This window comes from Papio anubis, chromosome 6, assembly GCF_008728515.1.
Source record: "Papio anubis isolate 15944 chromosome 6, Panubis1.0, whole genome shotgun sequence".
In the NCBI taxonomy this organism is placed as follows: domain Eukaryota; kingdom Metazoa; phylum Chordata; class Mammalia; order Primates; family Cercopithecidae; genus Papio; species Papio anubis.
In genome coordinates, this window is record NC_044981.1 from 166,019,522 (window position 1) to 166,039,761 (window position 20,240).

At 41.2% G+C, this 20,240-nt stretch overlaps 1 protein-coding gene across 2 annotated transcripts in view; it reads right to left on the reverse strand.

The window, feature by feature from the left end:
* Positions 1 to 9,646: 9,646 nt before the first annotated feature.
* The window catches only part of WDR27 (WD repeat domain 27), a 240,763-nt gene continuing 230,169 nt past the window's right edge, over positions 9,647 to 20,240 (reverse strand). Inside the window, exon 25 of one of the 2 annotated variants that reach the window (XM_009206433.4) lies at positions 9,647 to 10,073. In XM_009206433.4, coding sequence (XP_009204697.2) covers positions 10,023 to 10,073 — 51 coding nt within the window. In that variant the 3' untranslated portion in view covers positions 9,647 to 10,022. Of the gene's footprint in view, positions 10,074 to 11,180; positions 11,344 to 20,240 lie in introns of those variants that run through there. The other variant, XM_031667588.1, reaches the window with a different exon arrangement.

Below are 20,240 nucleotides of genomic sequence, written 5' to 3' on the forward strand. Positions count from 1 at the left end.
TGATCCACCCGCCTTGGCCTCCCAGAGTGCTGGGATTACAGGCAAATAAAAACGTTTTAAATCAATTTCTGGGTCAGAGTTGGGAAGTCAGTGAGTTGGATTTTATACTTATTTCCCTTACCAAAAATGATACAACAGTAAGGGGTTCCTAACTAAAACTCTATTAGTACTTTAGAATTTATACTAAATCTACTCTTGAATATTTCCCTAGGTCAAACATCTCTCAATACAAGAATGCTATTTTTTATACTATTAATAATGTTGAAGTGCATAAGATTTTATAATATACTAATATTTTACATGTATTTTCTCAAACTCCTGACCTCAGGTGATCCACCTGCTTCAGCCTCCCAAAGGGCTGGGATTACAGGCGTGAGCCACCATGCCTGGCCATATTTTACATGTGTTTCTACCGGGCAATTGGTGGGATCATTTCTTTTATCATTCATAGAAGTGTTTAGGACATTTTTTTCCTTTTTTCTTATTATCACCATTTGGGACAGGGGGTTCTCTGCTATTGCTGCTGTTGTTGATTTTTTCTTCATATATATACACACACACACACACACACACACACACATATATATATTTTACTGGTGTGGAGATACAGTTGAGGTGCATAAAGAGAAGGACTGTGATGTGCAAGGCACACACTCCTGTACTCAGCTGAGTGCCGCAATACACAGAAGCCTGCAACAGCCGTCAGAAGCCCGTGGCGGCGGGACTGCTGCTCTAATCTACGCTTCCTTGCACCTGTGTTCTGAGCCTTTCACCAAGTGACTTGGCTGTGCCCGTGGTGAGAAGAGGTGAACACTCCTCTTCACCCCATTCACCGATCTGGGTGTGGCCGTGTGGCTTACTCTGGACTACAACAGACACTGGGAGCGCCTACAGACAGGCTTGCAGTTTGCTGGCGTCCTGCACTTTTGTCCTCTGCCATAAGCAGAACCGATCCAGGTGGGCACTTGTCCTGCAGCGAGGAGACACCTGCAGGACTCTAACCCACGTCCAGAGCAGAGCCTGGCCCGCCCCTGTGCAAAGTCATCAGCATTATCACGGCAAGAGTTCATGCAGGCTCTAACTCCCCCTCCAAAATATCTTCCACCCTTTCTGTTTCCTTATCATATCACAGTCCATACCAAAAATTACCATTAGCTTGCATATAAGAACTAAAACATAGATCATATTTTCTATGTTTAGTCAAAAAACTTGCCTATGATGTGTATTGTTTCAAAGGCTGACAGTTTCTCTCCAGTCTTGGTTTTTTGGCAATATGAGCAACGGATGTCTGGGATGAAAACTCTGCCATATAGAATGTAGCCTACAGAGCACATATTCAGATTTATACCTCCTACATAGATTACTACATTCTGAATGGCATGAACTTTCCAATGAGTAAAAGTCACTCACTCACCTCTCTTCTCTATTCCCAGTCCTTGAAATAGTTGACTTCAAATGTTTTCACCTAAGGTAAAGGATGATATATGCAAAGATTTTGTACAAACTCCAGGGAATTCCCGAGAAATACCACAAAGTCTGAATCTATGGAGACAAAGGAAAATTGTGCAATGAGTGGTGCTTTCCTTTCATACAGTGCAGCAGACAGGATCACATGGCCTCCAATGTGGGAAGGTGAACACGTCGGCCCTAGGCAAGCAGAGGGCCTTAGCATGCTGACTCTGCGGGCTCATCCTGAGGCTAGAGCAGCCGTGTGGGCACTGGGACTGCAGTCCTTTCACCTGCCCGCCCCAGCCCCACCATCTCTTGCCTGGAGGTCATTTGGTCGCCCCCTTAGCGTCAAAGGCAGAAGCTATGAGAAAGAAGGATAGGGAAAGGGATGCAGGCCAGTTTTCAAATCCGGCAGGAGGAGCAAGGTCCCAGGGAACACGTGGTGGAAGGTGAGCATCCCGACCTAGGAAGGCATTGCCAAATGCAGGGAACACAGTCACACCAAAGCCTATGTCCATAACCATCATGGAAAGTAACTAGGCCTTCTGACGAGAAATACACAAGGGAAGGCCCATGCAACTAAAATACCACGATATTTGAGCAACAGAGCGAGAAAGAAGCCAATGCCATAATTTAAGAAGCTTAATATGGTGCTTGAATATTTGGGGTGAATAATTACTCAATATTTTAAAGTTTTCTTTGTATAAATATATTTTATTACCTTTCTTCCAGAAGTCACACTCACCAAAATCTATTCTTTTGCAATTATACCAATGAAATAGGAGCTATGGCCTCTGACCCTTTCCCGCTTTTGAGTCTAGGCCTTTAAGGAAACTACAACGTCATTATGAAGACTGGGAAGGAACAGCGTCATGGGCACCGCTCTGCTCTACATGAAGGAGCCTGACAGCATAAAGCTGCCAGATCCCGTGGAGAGACAAAGCTGCAGCCACAGGCAGCAGGGAGCCCTGCAGGAAGCCGCCTCTGCAGGCTCACAGGAATGCCAGCTCCGGGTTTCCTTCCTTTGTTCACTGCTGCTTCCCAGGTGCCAGACGGAGCCTGGAACTCAGTGGCTGCTCAAAAGATATTATTGAATGAGTAAATGAATGGAATTGCACAGGAGTGAGGCCACAGTTTGCAGTTTAGCTTCCTGTCACGGTCGTCACCCAACCACCATTGCTGGAAATGTGCAGACAAGCTGTGCCTCTCCCTGTTTAAGGGAAATGTATTGAGATATCATTCACATACAGTGGCACGTGCTCAGGGAGCCCCCCGGGATGATAGAGCTCACCCATCACCCCACAGAGCATCTCTGCCCTGTCCAGGCAGGCCCTGGAGTACGCTCGGGTCTGGCTTCTCTGGTCAGAGGTGGTTTGAGTGAGTCTAGAGACTTCACAGAATCTGGGTCACAGAGCACGCACCCTTTTCCATCTGGTGTCTTCCACTCAGCATAGCGGTCCCGAGATCCAGCATGTCTCTGCTAGGATCAGCGGTTTGCTCCTTGGTGTTGCTGAGGAAAATTCGACTGCACGGAATACCACCGTCTATCCACATTGGATAGACACCAGATGAGTGCTTCTGCCTGTTGTGAATGAAGCTTCTATGAACAGTCTCATACTAGGTATGAAAGGAATATAAATCAAACACTAAACCAAACGGAAAAGTCAGGCTGGGAGCTGCCTCCCATTCTATTCCTAAATAAGATAGCTATAAAGATAAAAATGCTGTTCCTCCCTCACAATTTGCTCACAAGGAAATTCCTTGTGGAACAAGGACAGGCAGAACTCAAGTCATCCCTCTGCTCACATGAGACAAACGCGCATCTGATTGCTTCCTCCACCCTGTTGTGTCACTCAGCCAGACTAAGGCATACGTGACTATTCCGGTAAATTGTGCAGTCAGTGAAAGGCGAATCAGAAACTTAAAAGAATGCAGCCATTTGTCTCTTATCTACCTATCCTCTGGAAGCCCCCTCCCTGCATTCACTTGTCCCGTCTTTCTGGATAGAACCAACGTACATCATACGTATAATGACTGATGTCTCATGTCTCCCTACAATGTATAAAACCAAGCTGTTCCCTGATCACCATCATTAGGACCTGCGGAGGTTCTGTCACGGCGTGTCCTCAACCTCAGTAAAATAAACTTTCTAAATTTATTGAGACTGTCTCAGATACTTTTTGGTTTACAAAGGTGTTTGTGGACATGTATATGCATTTCTCATAGATAAGTACCTAGAAGTTGAATTGCTTAGACATATGAGATGCATGTTTAACTTTTTGAGAAACTCCCAAACATATTTCCAAACTATACCATTTTACACTCTGTCAGCAGAATTTAAAAGTTTCCACCGAACCACATCCTTGTCAACGTTTGGTATTGTCAATATGTTTAAGTTATCTAGTGAATGTGTAGAGACATCTCATTTTGGTTTTAATTTGCATTTTCCTAATGATAAATAATACTGACAAATTTTTTCTTTCATATTGTCATATATGTGTCTTCTTTCTTAAAGTGCCTAGTCAAATATGTTGCTCATTTTTTGATTGCTTTTTATTATAAATTGTAGTTTTTTAAATATTATCTTGACACGTCTTTTGGCTAATATTGTAAATATTTTCCCCCATTCTGTGGTCTACTTATTGTTTCCTAATGCTGTCTTTTGAAGAGCAAAATATTTTTTTTCCCTTTATGGAGACAAGATGGTTAACTTAGCTATTCCAAAATATTTTTAAAATTCTAGTTTCTTTTAAAACAACAACAGCAAACTGCATGGATTTGTTCCACATCTTTGAAAGAAAAACATTATTTTATTTATTTCTCAGTGGAAGATAAGTCAGTAAGACTCCACTTAGGCAGGTTTTGTTTTCGTTTCGTCATGCCTCTGCAATGCTCGGAGTCACCCACGCCTTACTCATTGCGGCTGGAACCAGCCCAGCCTCCTCACTCCTCCCACAGCCTCTGGCGCGGGGCGCTCCACGCTTGAAAGCAACGTTTGCGGTGTTTCAGTGGAAACGTTCGTGTTTTCTTGGTGACTGGTAAACGGCTGTAGATTACAGACACGCGGTCCTTTGTATGTAACAGAAGGCTCTGAGTGTTTCTGTGAAGATCACCCTGTGAAGAAACGGCAGCCGTGAGGGCAGCTGAGGCGGGACGCCGCCCTGGACGTGGGGTCAAAGAGGAGCTGTGCGTGGGGTCAAAGAGGAGCTGTGCGTGGGGTCAGAGAGGAGCTGAGTTCAGGACAGGCATGGCGGCCGCAGGAGGAGGGCATGGCGGAGTCCAGGAGGGGCAAACTGGGCAAAGCCAGGGCTGGAGAGGGGAGAGCCAGGATCAGTGCCACGTCCCACAGGGATGGCACAGAAGCCTGAGAGGCCACGGTCAAATGTGGAAATTGGCTTTGCCAAATCTTGCATTTCAGAGAGAAAAGGCAATATGGCATTAATGCTTGCCTTGTTTAATTTTTATAATTTTCCCTTTCTTCCTGCCAATAGCTTGCTTTGTTATCCAGAGGGTAGCTACGGTTTTAGCTCACAGTGATGTCAACTTGAAGCTTCTCTCCACAAGCAGCTGTGACCTCAGCTGCAGTGCAGTCAGCCCTCCCGGCCTCCTTCCCCAGCCTCCCTGGTCTCCCAGTCACAACGCTTGGTGCTGGCTTCAGAGTGACTGCAAGGGTACAGCCCCCAAGGCCTAGGGCTGATCAGCGTGAACAGTACCCAGCACACTTGCTTCAGAAAGTAAGAAGAAATAGGACACAAGCTACTTGTTCTCATGACTATAGCACAAGCTATGAAACAAAGCATCTTCCTCCAGAACAGGGCAAGTTGGATGGATAGTGATCTGGACAAAAATTTCCTGTAGATTTTGTAACTGGGGTTCAGTGAGTACTGGGCTCCCCAGAGCATACATGTGGAGACAGTTAAGTTGATCCAATTTTCCAAGACTTAGAGAAGATGTATTTATATTAGGAATATAAACTTGCTATTAATGCAACTTCAAAATGTCCAGGGCATCTGTTAGAAAAAAAAAAAAGAGTAAGTCTAGGGCTGGTTCGTGCTGTTGCTATATGGAGGGGATCCACGTCCAAGCCTGCTGCTCACATGCTGGGACACATTGCCTCGGCCTCCATCTCCGGGAGTCCCATGCTTTCTCTCCTGGGTTGGCCCACTATTCCTTTTGAAGTCCTCATGTTAGTGACAGTTCAGTTTTCTCTTCAACTTCAAAATTGCAGACAACCTAATTTCTACTGCCTAGTCAAGCTTGTTTCATTTATCTTCCATGTTAACTTCATTTAAATTAAATTTTTAACCTTCTGGAATTTTTGGCCTCTTATGTGACAAAAATAGGCATTAAATTATATCATTTCTTAAATTTTCTGTTGAAAAGTCCAAATAAATTACTGAATATGATACAGATTAATAAGAATTTGGGCTCATTAAATGTAAGATAAATTTCATAGCTTAAGGTAATTTCACACCCCAAGGGACTTATAACCTAAACACAAAGCAGATAACCAACATTAACTGTCAGCTGTCCACTGAAGAACTATCTCAGACAAAAAATAAAATTTGGATTAGCTCTCCATGGTGCACGATACTTTTATGAACCATCTCTTTTGGGTTGGCAGCTGCAGTGTGTTCTGAGAGTATGTTAATGCTACAATAACAGTAAGAATAAAATTAAGTTGGGAACATACAGAAAAAAAGAAATTGATTACATTATTCCTAATGACGACTTGAATCAAAGTTGGCACTAATACATTTTTGTCAGAAAGGAGAAAAGAAATGAGAGAAAAAAATATAAAAGAGCGGGCAGAATACCTTTTTGGAAAAACATATTTGTGTGAGCCATATGAAACTGCCATTCAAAACCATTTGCATGTTGGTCATTGTGTATGGCTCAGTCTAGTCTTATCACCACGGAGATATCTGCTAGATATCTGAGAAAGATTTCTTGGTGGTCCTGTCAAATGGTGAGTTGGTGCTGCCACCTGGTTCCTCCAGGCTGCTTGACCTGTAGGTGGGTACATGACTCACACAGGTTATCTTTTTCTCCATTAAGCAGCCAAGCATTTGCTAAACAGTGATAACAGCACCTTTACTCTGAAAACACCCAGGCGTCCCCCTCCAATAAGTCTGAAATACACACAGTTTTCTTTAAGCTAAGGAAAAAGAATGAGCTCCCACATCTGCAAAGAATGCCTTTAAACAGAATGTCAAAAACGAACAGAAATTGTTTATTCCAGCATGTTCAGACCACCCCCTCGGTGGCCAGACTTGGGACCACGATCACATTCTTGCTTTGTTGTCTAAAGAACATGGACTTGCCAAAGTTGTGCAAGCCCCATGACATGTGCCACATGATATGAATCATCTTATCACGCAAGCACCAGAAGGAGTCTTCATAGCCTGTAGTTACGGAGACAGCAGGCTAGACAGAGCCGGGGCTCATCCTTCCTCCCCTGCACATTCCTTACGGGGCTGCCGGGGCCGCAGGTAGACAGCGCCTGTCCACAGGTGTGTGCGCAGCCGTGGGCTTCTCACCAGCCTGCGTCCACTCGGTGAAGTAGGACCACCACAGACCACAGAAAGCTGTCCTGGGGCATGGGTGAGCGAAGACTGCGGGTTCTGGTAGCAGGTGACCCGGCCTAGTGTCTGAACCTGCACTTTCCTCAAGACGTGAGCTCCCTGGCCTGCAGCTGAGCCCTCCTGGCCACCATGGTTGCACTGTCCTGTGTGAGGTGCAGCTGGAAAGCCTGGCTCAGTCCTCGTCACACAGACCTTGGAAAAGGCCAGGGCCTCTCAGCCTGATCAAGTCGACAGATCTTGCATGGGAAAAGCAAGCCTTTAAATGGATTTTCCAACACAGAATGTCATGGCTTCCCTCTGTGGCACAGCTCTTGGCAAGTATTTGGAAAGTGAGGCTAAGAATAACAACAATGCCTGTCAAACACACAGGTCTATTAGAAAAATGAGATGATGAAGTGGAATCAAGTGAAAACTAAAAAGCTCTACATAAATATGTTATTTTTATTACTACCTTTTGATGAAGGCAGAGCAACCAACCAGTTTTACGTTACAACACGTTGTTCACTACTTCAGAACATTTCATTATGGATAGAAAAGTATAGATAAAAAATAAACATGATACATCTCACCATTAGAAAGGCAGATCTCTGAGGCATCCACTCACAGCACCACCTACTCCTCCTCTGAGTGGTATGGCGAGTACTGCTCATTGGAACCAGGCAGGGGAAGCCTCTTGAGTCCACAGCGGCCAAGTCCTTGACCCCAGGCCAGAGGTTACACCAGAATCCTGCCGTCCATGCCCCACTGGCTTTGTTCTCCGCTTTCCTGGCTGCTGTCTTCCTAGAAAGTCTTCGTGGGCAGAGGACTTATACTGCTATTCTTGTACTGCAACCTGACACAACTCTCTTCCTAGCAGTGGCTTTGCCAAGTTTGTTTTGTCCTGAGTCTTCCTCTGATAGAGGTCTCTAATAGATTTAGTATTTTACATATTAGAGTTTTCTTCTTTGACATTTATTCAGCAATTATTATTTACATTAAATAATTTAAATTTCTTTTTCTTAGAGTCACATTTGACATAACTGGAGTATGATTTACTTTGGAAAAATTTATATAAAAACCATAGCAATATGTGTCAGAAACAATATATGTCAAAATTTTAAATGATTTACTGAAATTAAGAATATTAAATAAGACTGGCTTTCTTGCCCTACATCTGCTTTATTTATCTATTTTTAACTAGTTTTAAATAAATTTCATTTTAACAAAGGGGAAACAATATATTTTTAAATGTTTGGGTAACTCTAAGTATTGGAAAAATAAAAATGAGTTATTTTAAAATTTTGCTTCTCAAAAATGTTACAAGAAAAGAAAAATGCATGCACATTTATGGTCAATGTGTGAAAGTTCCAATAAGGATCCCAGGAAGTCAACACAGCACACTGCATCTCTTGTGAAAATAGAGACAAGTGGTGGCCGGTGAAGCTCTGGGGGGGATGAAAGCCCCCAGCTCCCTGGCTTCACAGATAAAAGAGACCACTCTAGATCAGGGCATTCCTGGCTGGTCCCAGGGGTCCTCACATGGGGCATCACAGGCTGCTGAGCTTTTCTGGAATCTTGAATTGACTTGGAAGCATCCTCACTCTTCTAGGATCCTATAACCATGGGGTCCTGGGATCTTAGGAGTCCAATATATGCAGATTTAATTCCCAGGACAGCTATTTATCGCTGATGAACGTGTCCAGGCAGCCTGTGGAGCCCTGCCTCGGTTGTTCAATCATCAACTGTGGGAGGAGGGCCCAGAAGCCATGTTGTGCACAGAGACAAAGGTCCTGGGACAGAGACCATGCTCACCATGCAGAACCCATGGGCGGAGGCCACACTCACCACACAGAACCCACGGGCAGAGCCCACACTCACCACACAGAACCCATGGACAGAGCCCACACTCACCACACAGAACCCACAGACAGAGCCCATGCTCACCATGCAGAACCCACAGGCAGAGGCCACGCTTACCACACAGAACTCACGGTCAGAGGCCACGCTCACCATGCAGAACCCACAGGCAGAGGCCACGCTTACCACGGGAACTCACGGTCCAGAGCCCGCTCACCATGCTCTTGGAATCCACAGGCAGAGGCCACTCACCAAGCAGAACCCACAGTGGAGGAATGTGCTCACCGTGCAGAATCGGCTGGAAATGCACTCGTCGCAGGAATCACGGAGGCCACCTCACCAAGCAGAACCCACAGTCAGAGACCATGCTCACCATGCGGAATCCACAGGGAGAGGCCACACTCATCATGCGGAACCCACAGACAGAGGCCACACTCACCAAGCAGAATCCACAGTCAGAGGCCATGCTCACCATGCGGAATCCACAGGGAGAGGCCACACTCACCAAGCAGAATCCACAGTCAGAGGCCATGCTCACCATGCAGAACCCACGAGCAGAGGTCATGCTCACCACGCAGAACCCACGAGCAGAGGCCACGTTCACCACACAGAACCCACAGGAAGAGGCCACGCTCACCACGCAGAACCCATGGGAAGAGGCCACACTCACTACGCAGAGCCACGGGCAGAGGCCACGTTCACCCACAGAACCCATGGGCAGAGGCCACACTCACCATGTGGAGCCATGGGCTGACTAATCAGAAGACCACAGCCAGTTAGGACTGTTTACTCCTTTATTTTCACTGCCCAAAAGAAATTCTCTCTTTTTTCTTCTAACTCTAATTATCAAACAAATACTATATTATGTTTTATTGAAGGATATTCTGTTTCAACTTTATCAAATTCTATGCAGGAGTACTGGACGCCACTTCCATTTTCTCAATGAGGAGGATCCCTTTTAAGGAGCAGAAAGACGTAAAACTATGACATGGCACACACAGGGGGAAGGAGCTTGCATAAAGGGGAAATCTGAAGCAAGTCTCAAAGTATGAAAAACAGTTGCTGCTTCTGGCCTGGTGATGGATGAACCACTACTTCTTGTTTTTAAGTTGTTCCTAGTAGCATTCCTGGGCCCAGCTCACAGGTCAGTGATTACTCAGCTAGAAAGAGCTGGAGTTTACCATCCAAGGTAGCTGTGGCGAGCTGTAATTGAAAATAAAATACCGTGTAATTCCAGTTGCCTTTTATTAATTGATAACTCTATAAGAAAATAAGCCAAAAGTGTGTTACTTTCCTTATTTGTAATGTTCTGGAACATCAAGTAAAATACATTAACATAGTAGAATCTATATATACAACAGATATTATGCTGACACTTAATTAATTCAAACTACATTTCACTGCTGTTTTAATAATTTTAGGTGCCCTTGTCAGAGCCGATCCGTCTATTGTGCACAAAAGGGCATGGAACATCCTGGTTGGCGCCCACATGCCTCCTTCCAGGCAGAGCTGAGACGCAGGCTGCAGGAGAGCACTCCTGATGGAGGAGGAGGAGGAGGTGCCAGGAATTCACCCCACCCAGATAGCAACCGTACTGGCAAACTTGGATGTACGCACTTCCAGTACTTTTAATTTATGGAGTCTGTTGAAGGCTCACAACTTCCAGAGGAAGACTTGAACTATAAACTTGGTTAATTTTTGTCAACTTCAGATTCTGGCACATTAGCAGCTCCCCCTCCCTGACCCCTACCCCCAGGCACACCTTTCAAAAGCGATCTGCACAGGGCCTGCAGAACCCAGGATGGGCAGAAAGCACCCATCCTCCAAATATCAGGGATCTCTTCTCTGATCAGCGATGGATGCTTCTTCTTATAGAGGGTGCAAATAGGAGGGCAGCCATTGTTACCCTTCCCACATGGCTACAAGCCTCTTTCCTCCAGGAGAAGCAACTTCCAGGGCATTGAAGGAGTCGGCGCCCTTGATCCTTCCTCCAATTTTCTCTCTTCCCCTTATAGGAGCCAGACAGTAAAAAATGAGACATTCAAAAACAACTATGTACTTGGGAAAAATTAGAAAGCAACTGTAGAGGCCAAGGTGGGTGGATCACTTGAGGTCAGGAGTTCGAGACCAGCCTGACTAATGTGGTGAAACCCCATCTCTACTAAAAACACAAAAATTAGCTGGGTCTTGTGGCAGGCACCTGTAATCCCAGCTGCTTAGGAGGCTAAGGCATGAGACTCACGTGAACCCAGGAGGTGGAGGTTGCAGTGAGCCAAGATCATGCCACTGCATTTTAGCCTGGGTGACAGAGTGAGACCCTGTCTCAAAAAGAAAAAAAAAAAAAAAAAAAAGAAAGAAACAAAAGAAAAGAAAACAAAAGAAAGTGACTGTGCATGCCACAGGAAAGGCTCAAAAAAAGAACTAAGAAGATGTGAAGTTTACAGCTGAGGCTGGTCCTTGGCACAGAGTCAAGCTGCAAAAATCAAAATAAACAGAAACAATAAACAGAACAATGACAAAAAAATGAAACCCAGGGAAAGGGGGAGAACTTTACTTCAGAATTACCACAATACTAGATTCAATTGTCAAGTTTTCAATAAAAGATAGCAAGGCATTCAAAGAAATAGGAAAGTATGGCCTATTCAAGAAAAAAAGATAAACAAAGTAATAGAAATTGTCTCAGAAAGGACTCTGATGGCATATCTACAGCACAAAGACTGTAAAACAATTGTTTTTAATTACTCAAATAATTAAAGAGAGATGTGGATAAAGTGAGGAAAATTATGTATGAACCAAATGGAAATATCAATAAAGAGACAGAGAACCTAAAATGAAACAAAAAACTTAGGAGCTAAAATATAAAATAATTGAAATAAAGTATTTACTAGAGGAATTCAAAGGCAAGTTTGAGCAGGTGAAGAAAAAATAGAAAACTATCAAGTCTGAGGCACAGAAAGAAAAAAAAGAACTGAAAAAAGTGAACAGAGCCTAAAGGGCCTGTGGGACACCCTCAAGGGGACCAACTTATGCATTGCAGGAGAAGAAATAACAGTTGAAAACTCCCTAATTTGATTTTATAAAATGGCTATAAATGTATATCCAAGAAGTTCAATAAATTCCAACTAAGAAGAACTGAAAAAGTCCCACGCTGAGACACATCATCATCAAACTTTCAAAGGCCAAAGGCAAAGAGAGAATTCTGGAAGGAGCAAGAGAAAAATCATATTACACACAAAGAGTTCTCTGAGATTATCAGCAGATTTCTCATAATAAACTTTGCAGACCACAAGGCAATGGCCTTATTCCCTGGGCTAAAATAAAAGTCAAACAAAGCCCCAAAAAATTCTCAACCAAGAATCCTATACCAGCAAAGGTGCCCTTCAAAAGTAAGGGAAAAATTAAGACATTCCCAGATAAATGAAGCTGAGGAAGTTTGTTATCACTAGACCTGCCCTGCCAGAAATGTGTACGGGAGCCCCACAAGGTGAAATAAAAGGAACCTAGACAGGAATTTGAAGTTGTATGAAAAAATAAAGATCTTAATAAAGGTAAGTACATGGGCAGTTATAAAAGCTAGTATTATTATAGCAACACTGTATAACTCCACTTTTTGTTTTCCACATGATTTAAAAGACTAATACATTTTTAAAAAACTATTAGTCTAAAAGCTAATATTATCATAACTTTGGTTTGTAACCTCACATTTTATTTTCTAAATAATTTAAGACATTAATGCATTTAAAATAATCACCACTTTATGTTTTGGAGAACAAAATATGTAAAAATGTATTTTGTAATATCAACAACTGACAGGGGTGGGGACAGAGATGTAAAGAAACAGAATTTTTTGTGTTATTGAAATTCACTGGTATAAATTCAAATTAGAGTGTTATAACTTTAGAATGCTACATGTAATTCCCATGGTAGCCACAGAGAAAACAGCTATACAATATACACAAAAGAAATTGAGAAAGAAACTGAAGCATTTACCTAAAAAATTTGCTTAACAGAAGAGAGGGCCGTAATGCAGAAAATAAGGGACAAAAAACTATAAGGTATATCAAAAACAAACAGAAAGATGACAGTAGTAAGTCCCCCATTGTCACTAATTAGTTTAAATGTAAATGGATTAAATTCTCCAATGAGAAGGCAGATTGACAGAATGTATTAAAAACACATAATTCAACTACACTGCCCCTCAGTATACTTGGGGTATTAGTTCCAGGAACTCCCATATAAAATAAAATTTGCACATACTCAAGTCCCATAGTTGGCCCTGTAAAGTCTGCATATACAAAAACTTGGCCTTCCATATATGCGAGTTTTACATCCTATAAATACCGAAATTTTTATTTGCATTGGTTAAAGAAATCCACATACAAGCAGACCTGCACAGTTTGAACCCATGTTGTTCAAGTGTCAATTGCATATGCTGTCATATGCATTCCTTTTGAATGGAATGGTGATCAAAAGAAAGCCGGGGTGGATACAGTAATAACAGAAAAAAAAAAGCTTTAAGTCAAAAAGGCTAAAAGAAACAAAAAAGGACATTATATATTAATAAAAGGTATAATACAAAGAAATATAAATATTATAAACATTTACAGACCTAATAACAGACCATCAAAATATATGAAGAAGAAACTAGTAGAATTTAAGGAAGAAATAAACAGTTTTACAATAATAGCTGGAGGTCTCAATACTCCTCTTTTAATAATGGATAGGACAACCAGACAGAAGAGAGGTAAGGATATAGAGAATTTACACAACACGATAAACCAACTAGATCTGATAAACACTTTACCAAACAAGAACAGCATACATATTCTTCTCAAGTGCACATGGGACATTTTCCCAAAATAGACCATATGTTAAGCCACAAATTAAATCTCAATAGATTTAAAAAGATAAACATCATACACGGTATCTTCTCTGACCATACAGGATGAATTTAGAAATTGATAATATAAGTTAAACTTGAAAAGTCAAAAATTGTGGAAATTAAATGACACACTCAAACAACCAAGGGATCAAAGAAGAAATAATAAGAAAAATCAGAAAATACTTAGAGATGAATAAAAATAACATACCATGCAAAAAATCTGTGACACAGCAAGAGTAATGCTAAGAGGGAAATTTATAGCTATAAATGCTTACATTTAAAAAAAAAAAAAAAAAGAGCTCAAATCAGCAACCTAACTTTACAACTTTGTAAACTAGAGAAAGAACAACAAGCATATCACAAAGCTAGCAGAGGAAGTAAATAAGAAAGATTAGAGCAAAAATCAACAAAATGGAGAAAAGAAAAACAGAGAAAAACAAGGAAACAAAAAAAACATGATTCATTGAAAAGAAAAATGAAACTGAGAAACCTCTAACTATATGGACTAAGAAAAATAAATAAGTGAGTCTTATTTATAAGTGAGTAATTAATTACTCAAATCAGAAATGAAAGTTGTGGACCTTACTACTAATTCTTCAGAAATAAAATGATTATAAGAAAGTACTATTAACAATTGTATGCCAACATATTGGATATCCTAGATAAAATGTACAAATTCCCAGAATCACAAAACTTACCAAGACTGAATCACAAAAAATTATCTAAAATTTGAATACACCTATAACTTGTAAGGAGATTGAATCAGTAACCAAAAATATCTCCTGATAAAGAAAAATCTTAGGCTGGTCACGGTGGCTCACACCTGTAAGCCCAGCACTTTGGGAGGCCAAGGCAGTCAGATCACCTGAGGTCAGGAGTTGGAGACCAACCTGGCCAACATGGCGAAACCCCATCTCTACTAAAAATATAAAAATTAGCCGGTGTGGTGGCGGGTGCCTGTAATCCCAGCTACTCGAGAGGCTGAGGCAAGAGAATCACTTGAACCTGGGAGGTAGAGGCTGCAGGAAGCTGAGATTGTGCCACTGCACTCCAGCCTGGGCAACAGAGAGAGAGAGTCTCAAAAAAGAAAGAATGAAATAAAGAGAGAAAGAAAGAAACAGAGAGAGAGAGAGAGAACGAGAGAAAAAACGAGAGAAAGAAAGAAAGAAAGAAAGAAAGAAAGAAAGAAAGAAAGAAAGAGAAAGAAAGATCCTAGACTCGATGACTTTGCCAGTGAATTCTAACAAATATCTGAGGAAGAATTAATATCAAATTTTCTGAAACTTTTACAAAAAAACTGAGGAGAAAGAAACACTTCCTATCTCATTCCCCCAATACCAAGGCCAAATAAGATTCCACAAGAAAAGAGACCCATATTCCTTATGAACACTGATGTACAAATCCTCAACAAAATACTAGCAAATGGAATTCAGCAGCATATTAAAATGATTATGTGTCAAGACAAATTGGAATTTATTTCTGGAATCCAAAGATGGTTCAACAAATATTGATCAATGGAATAAGTGTCATTAATAAAATTAATGATACAAAACCCACATGATCATCTCAATTTATGCAGAAAAGGCATTTGACAAATTTAACACATTTTCATAATTTAAAAAACCCCTAACAAACTAAGAATAGAAGGAAGCTACATTAACACAATAAAAGCTGTATACATTACTTCATTTTGTGCTGCTATAAAAGACTACCAGACAGGATAACTTACAAACAAACAAACAAAAAAACCAACGTATGTCTCATCATTCTGGAGGCCAGGAATTCCAAGATCAAGGTGCCAGCAAGTTGGTATCCACTAAGAGCCCAGTTTCCATTTCTAAGATGGCATCTTGAAAACTACAACCTTCCAAAGAGGAGGAACACTATTCCTTACATGGAAGAAGAGTGGAATAGCCAAAAGGGCGGAGGGGGATGTCAAACGTGCCCTTTGATATCAGTCACCCTTCTCACCCATAAGAATGAAGCTCTCATAAGCTAGGCACTTCTTAAAGGTCCCCTCTTAATACTGTTAAAAATCACAATTATATTTTAATGTAAGTTTTGGAGGAGACAGACATTCAAACCATAGCATCACATATGAAAGTCATTATACTCAATGGTGAAAGACTAAAAGCTTTTCCTCTAAGATCAGGAACAAGGCAAGGATGCTTGCTTTCATCATTTATATTTACAATGGTATCAAAGTTCAAGCCAGAGAATTTGGGCATGCAAAATAAATTAAAAGCACCCAAATTGAAAAGGAAATAAAATGATTTACGTTCACAGATTATACGATCTGATAGAAAACCCTACACATTCCACTCACAAAAACCTGTTAGAATTAATAAAATCAGCAAAATAGCAAGATATAAAGTCAACATGCAAAATTCAGTTGCATTTCTATAAACTAACAATGAGCAATCTGAAACTCTAAAAAGGAAATTATTAAAACAATTCCATTTAAAAATAGCATCAAAATAATAAAATACTTAGAAATTAACCAAGGCGATGAAATTAAATTGTACAATGAAAACTACAAAACATTGTTGAAAGAAACTAAAGAAGACATAAATTAATTAAAACATTTCCCATGTTCATAAATTGGAATACTTAATATTACTAAAAAGTCTATATTACCTACAGTGTGATCTACAGATTCAATATGATCCCTATCAAAATCCCAATGACATTTTTTTAAAGAAGTAGAATAACTCACTTTAAAATTCACATGAAACTCTGAATAGTAAAAACTATCTTAAAAAGGAAGAACAAAACTGGAGGATTCACACTTTCTGATTTCAAAACTTATTATTAATACATATCTTCAATAATCAAAACAAGATGTCACTGGCATAAAGATTGACCTGTAGACAAATGGGATAGAATAGAAGGTCCAAAGGTAAACTTTCACATATATGGGTCAAATGATTTTTGAGAAGGGCGCCAAGACCATTCAATGGAGAAAAGACAACCTTTACAACAAATGGTTCTGGGAAAAATAGACATCCATATGCAAAAAAAATGAAGCTGGATCCTTTCCTTACAGCACAGAGAAAAATACCTCAAAATGCATCAAAAATGAAATGTGAGGTCCAAAATAATAAAACTTTAGAATAAAATAGACAAAAATCTTCTAGAATTATGGCTGGCAATGATTTACTGGATATGACACCACAGGCGCAGGCAATCAGAGAAAAAATAGACAAGTACAAAATTTTTTAAATTTGTGCATAAAAATGTACTATCAAAAGAGTAAAATAGCATCCACAGAATTAAAGAAAGTATTTGCAAATCATCTACCTGACAAGAAGTAAATTTGGTGTCTGGTAAGAGCCCAGTCTCCACTTCTAACAAGGGATGTCTGACAAAGGATTAACATCCAGGATAGATAGAGGAGCCCTAAAACTAAACAACAAAATCAAACAGCCTAATTTAAACAATGGACAAGAGACTTGAATAGACATTTCTCCAAAGAAGATATACAAATGTCCAAGAAGCACATGAAAAGATGCTCGGCTAGGTGTGGTGGCCCATGCCTGTAATCCCAGCACTTTGGGAGGCCAACGCAGGCAGATCACCTGAGGTCAGGAGTTCAAGACCAGCCTGACCAACATGGTGAAACCCTGTCTCTACTAAAAATACAAAATTAGCTGGGCATGGTGGTGCATGCCTGTAATCCCAGCTACTTGAGAGGCTGAGGCAGGAGAATCACTTGAACCTGGGAGGTGGAGGTTGTAGTGAGCTGAGATTGCACCATTGCGCTCCAGCCTGGAAAACAAGAGCAAAACTCTATCTCAAAAAAAAAGAAAGAAAGTAAAGATGCTCAACATTACTAATCATTTGGAAAATGCAAATCAAAACTACAAGGCGATGCCATCTCACACTCATTAGGATATGACTATTAAAAAAACAAACTAACAAGTGTTGGTGAAGATGTGGAGAAAGTTAAACCTTTGTTCATTGTCAGTGGGAATATAAAATGGTGCAGCTGCTATGAAAAACAGTATGAATTTTTTTCAAAAAATTAAAAACAAAATTATCATATTATCCAGCAATTTAATCTCTGGAGATATATGCAGAAGAACTGAAAGTAGGGCCTCTAAGAGACATTTTTACACCTATGTGTATAGCAGCATTCTTAACAACAGCTAAAACATGGAGGCAATCCAAGCATCCATCAATGGATAAATAGATCAGCAAAGTGCGGACCATACAATGGCATATTATTCAGTCGTAAAAATGAAGGAAAGTCTGGCACAGGCTACAATATAGATGAACCTTGAGGACAATATGCAAAGTGAAATAAAGCAGTCACAAAAAGATGAATGTGAGGTACCTAAGTAGTCAAAATCAGGGAGACAGAAAGTAGAATGGTTGTTGCCAGGGACTGAGGAGGGGGATGGGGAATTATTACTTAATGGGCATGAAGTTTCAGGCTTACAAGACAGAATTGTGGAGAGGGATAGTGGTGGTGGCTGCAGAATGTGATGAATATATTTAACACTCACTACAGACATAAGAATAGTTAAGATGATGAATTTCATGTGTATTTTACCACAATAAAAAATTGGGAAAAATATATTTCTTTAGCTTCTTACTATTATTTGTAATGGGGTTTCAGGTGGAAAGGGGCCCAGAACATGGGTCTCTTGCCCCAGTCCTGTCCAGGAAAGCAGAGATGGCTCACCCAATATATTGACTAGGATAAAAAATGAGGCATGCCCATCCTCCCACTTTTTTTGGAGGGAGTCAGCTTAATAAGGTCAGCTCTTTTATATGTTGTGGTATTAGTCTGTTTTCACGCTGCTGTAAAGAACTGCCCAAGACTGGGTAATTTATAAAGGAAAGAAGTTTAATTGACTCAGATTTCCACAGGGCTGGGGAGACCACAGGAAACTTACAATCATGGTGGAAGGGTAAGCAAACATGTCCTTCTTCACATGTCAGTGAAAAGGAGAAGTACTGAGCAAAGGGGGAAAAACCCATCATAAAACCCTCAGATCTCATGAGAATTCACTCATTATCATGAGAACACAATGAGGGTAACTGCCCCCATGATTCAATTACCTCCCACTGGGTCTCTCCCACAACCTGTGGGGATTATGGGAACTAATATTCGAGATGAGATTTGGGTGGGGACACAGCCAAACCATATCAAACAGCATGGGGGCAACCACCCCCATGATCCAATCACCTCCCACCAGGTCTTTCCCTAGACACATGGGGATTATGAGGATTACAATTCAAGATGAGATTTAGGTGGAGACAAACCAAACCAAATTATTCGGCCCAGCGCCTCTGAAATCTCATGTCTTCACATTTCGAAACACAATCATTCTTTTCCAACGGTCCCCCAAAATCTTAACTCATTCCAGCATTAACCCAAAAATCCAAGTCCAAAGTCTCATCTGAGACAAAGCAAGTCCCTTTGACCTATGAGACTGTAAAATCAAAAGCAAGTTAGTTACTTCCCAGACACAATGGGAGTAAAGACATTGGGTAAATACCCATTCCAAATGGGAGAAATTGGCCAAAACAAAGGGGCTACAGGCCCCAGATAAGTCCAAAATCCAGTGGGGCAGCCAAATCTTAAAGCTCCAGAATCATCTCATTTGACTCCATGTCTCACATCCCAGTCATGCTTATTAAGAGGTGCGCTCCCATGAACTTGCATAGCTCCACCCCTGTGGCTTTGCAAGGTACAGCCTCCCTCCCAGCTGCTTTCATGGGCTGGCACTGAGTGTCTGCAGTGCAAGTTGTTGGTGGATCTACCATTCTGGGGTCTGGAAGAGGGTGGCCCTCTTCTCACAGCTCCACTAGGCAGTGCTCCAGTGGGGACTCTGTGTGGGGGCTCCAAACCCACTTTTCCCTTCTGTACTTCCATAGCAGGGTTTCTCCATGAGGGCTCCAATCCTGCAGCAAACTTCTGCCTGGACATTCAGCTGTTTCCATACCACCTCTGAAATCAAGGTGGAGGTTCCCAAATCTCAGTTCTTGACTTCTGTGCATCTGCAGACCCAACACCATGTGTAAACTGCCAAGGCTTGGGGTTTGCACCCACTTAAGCAATGGCCTGAGCTATATCTTGGCCCCTTTTAGCCACAGCTGGGATGCAGAGCACCAAATCCTGAGACTGCACAAAGCAGCAAAGCCCTGGGACCAACCCATAAAACCGCTTTTTCCTCCTAGGCCTCTGGGCCTGTGATGGGAGGCACTGCCATGAAGACCTCTGACATGCCCTGAAGACACTTTCCCCATTGTCTTGATGATTAACATTTAGCTCCTCATTACTTATGTAAATTTCTGCAGCCAGTTTGAATTTCTCCTCAGAAAATATGTTTATGTTTTCTATCACATTGTCAGGCTGTGAATTTTCTGAACTTTTGTGCTCTGCTTCCCTTTTAAACATAAGTTCCAATTCCAAACCATATCTTCATGAATACATAAAACTTAACACTTTTAAGAGCACCCAAGTCAAATCTTGAACA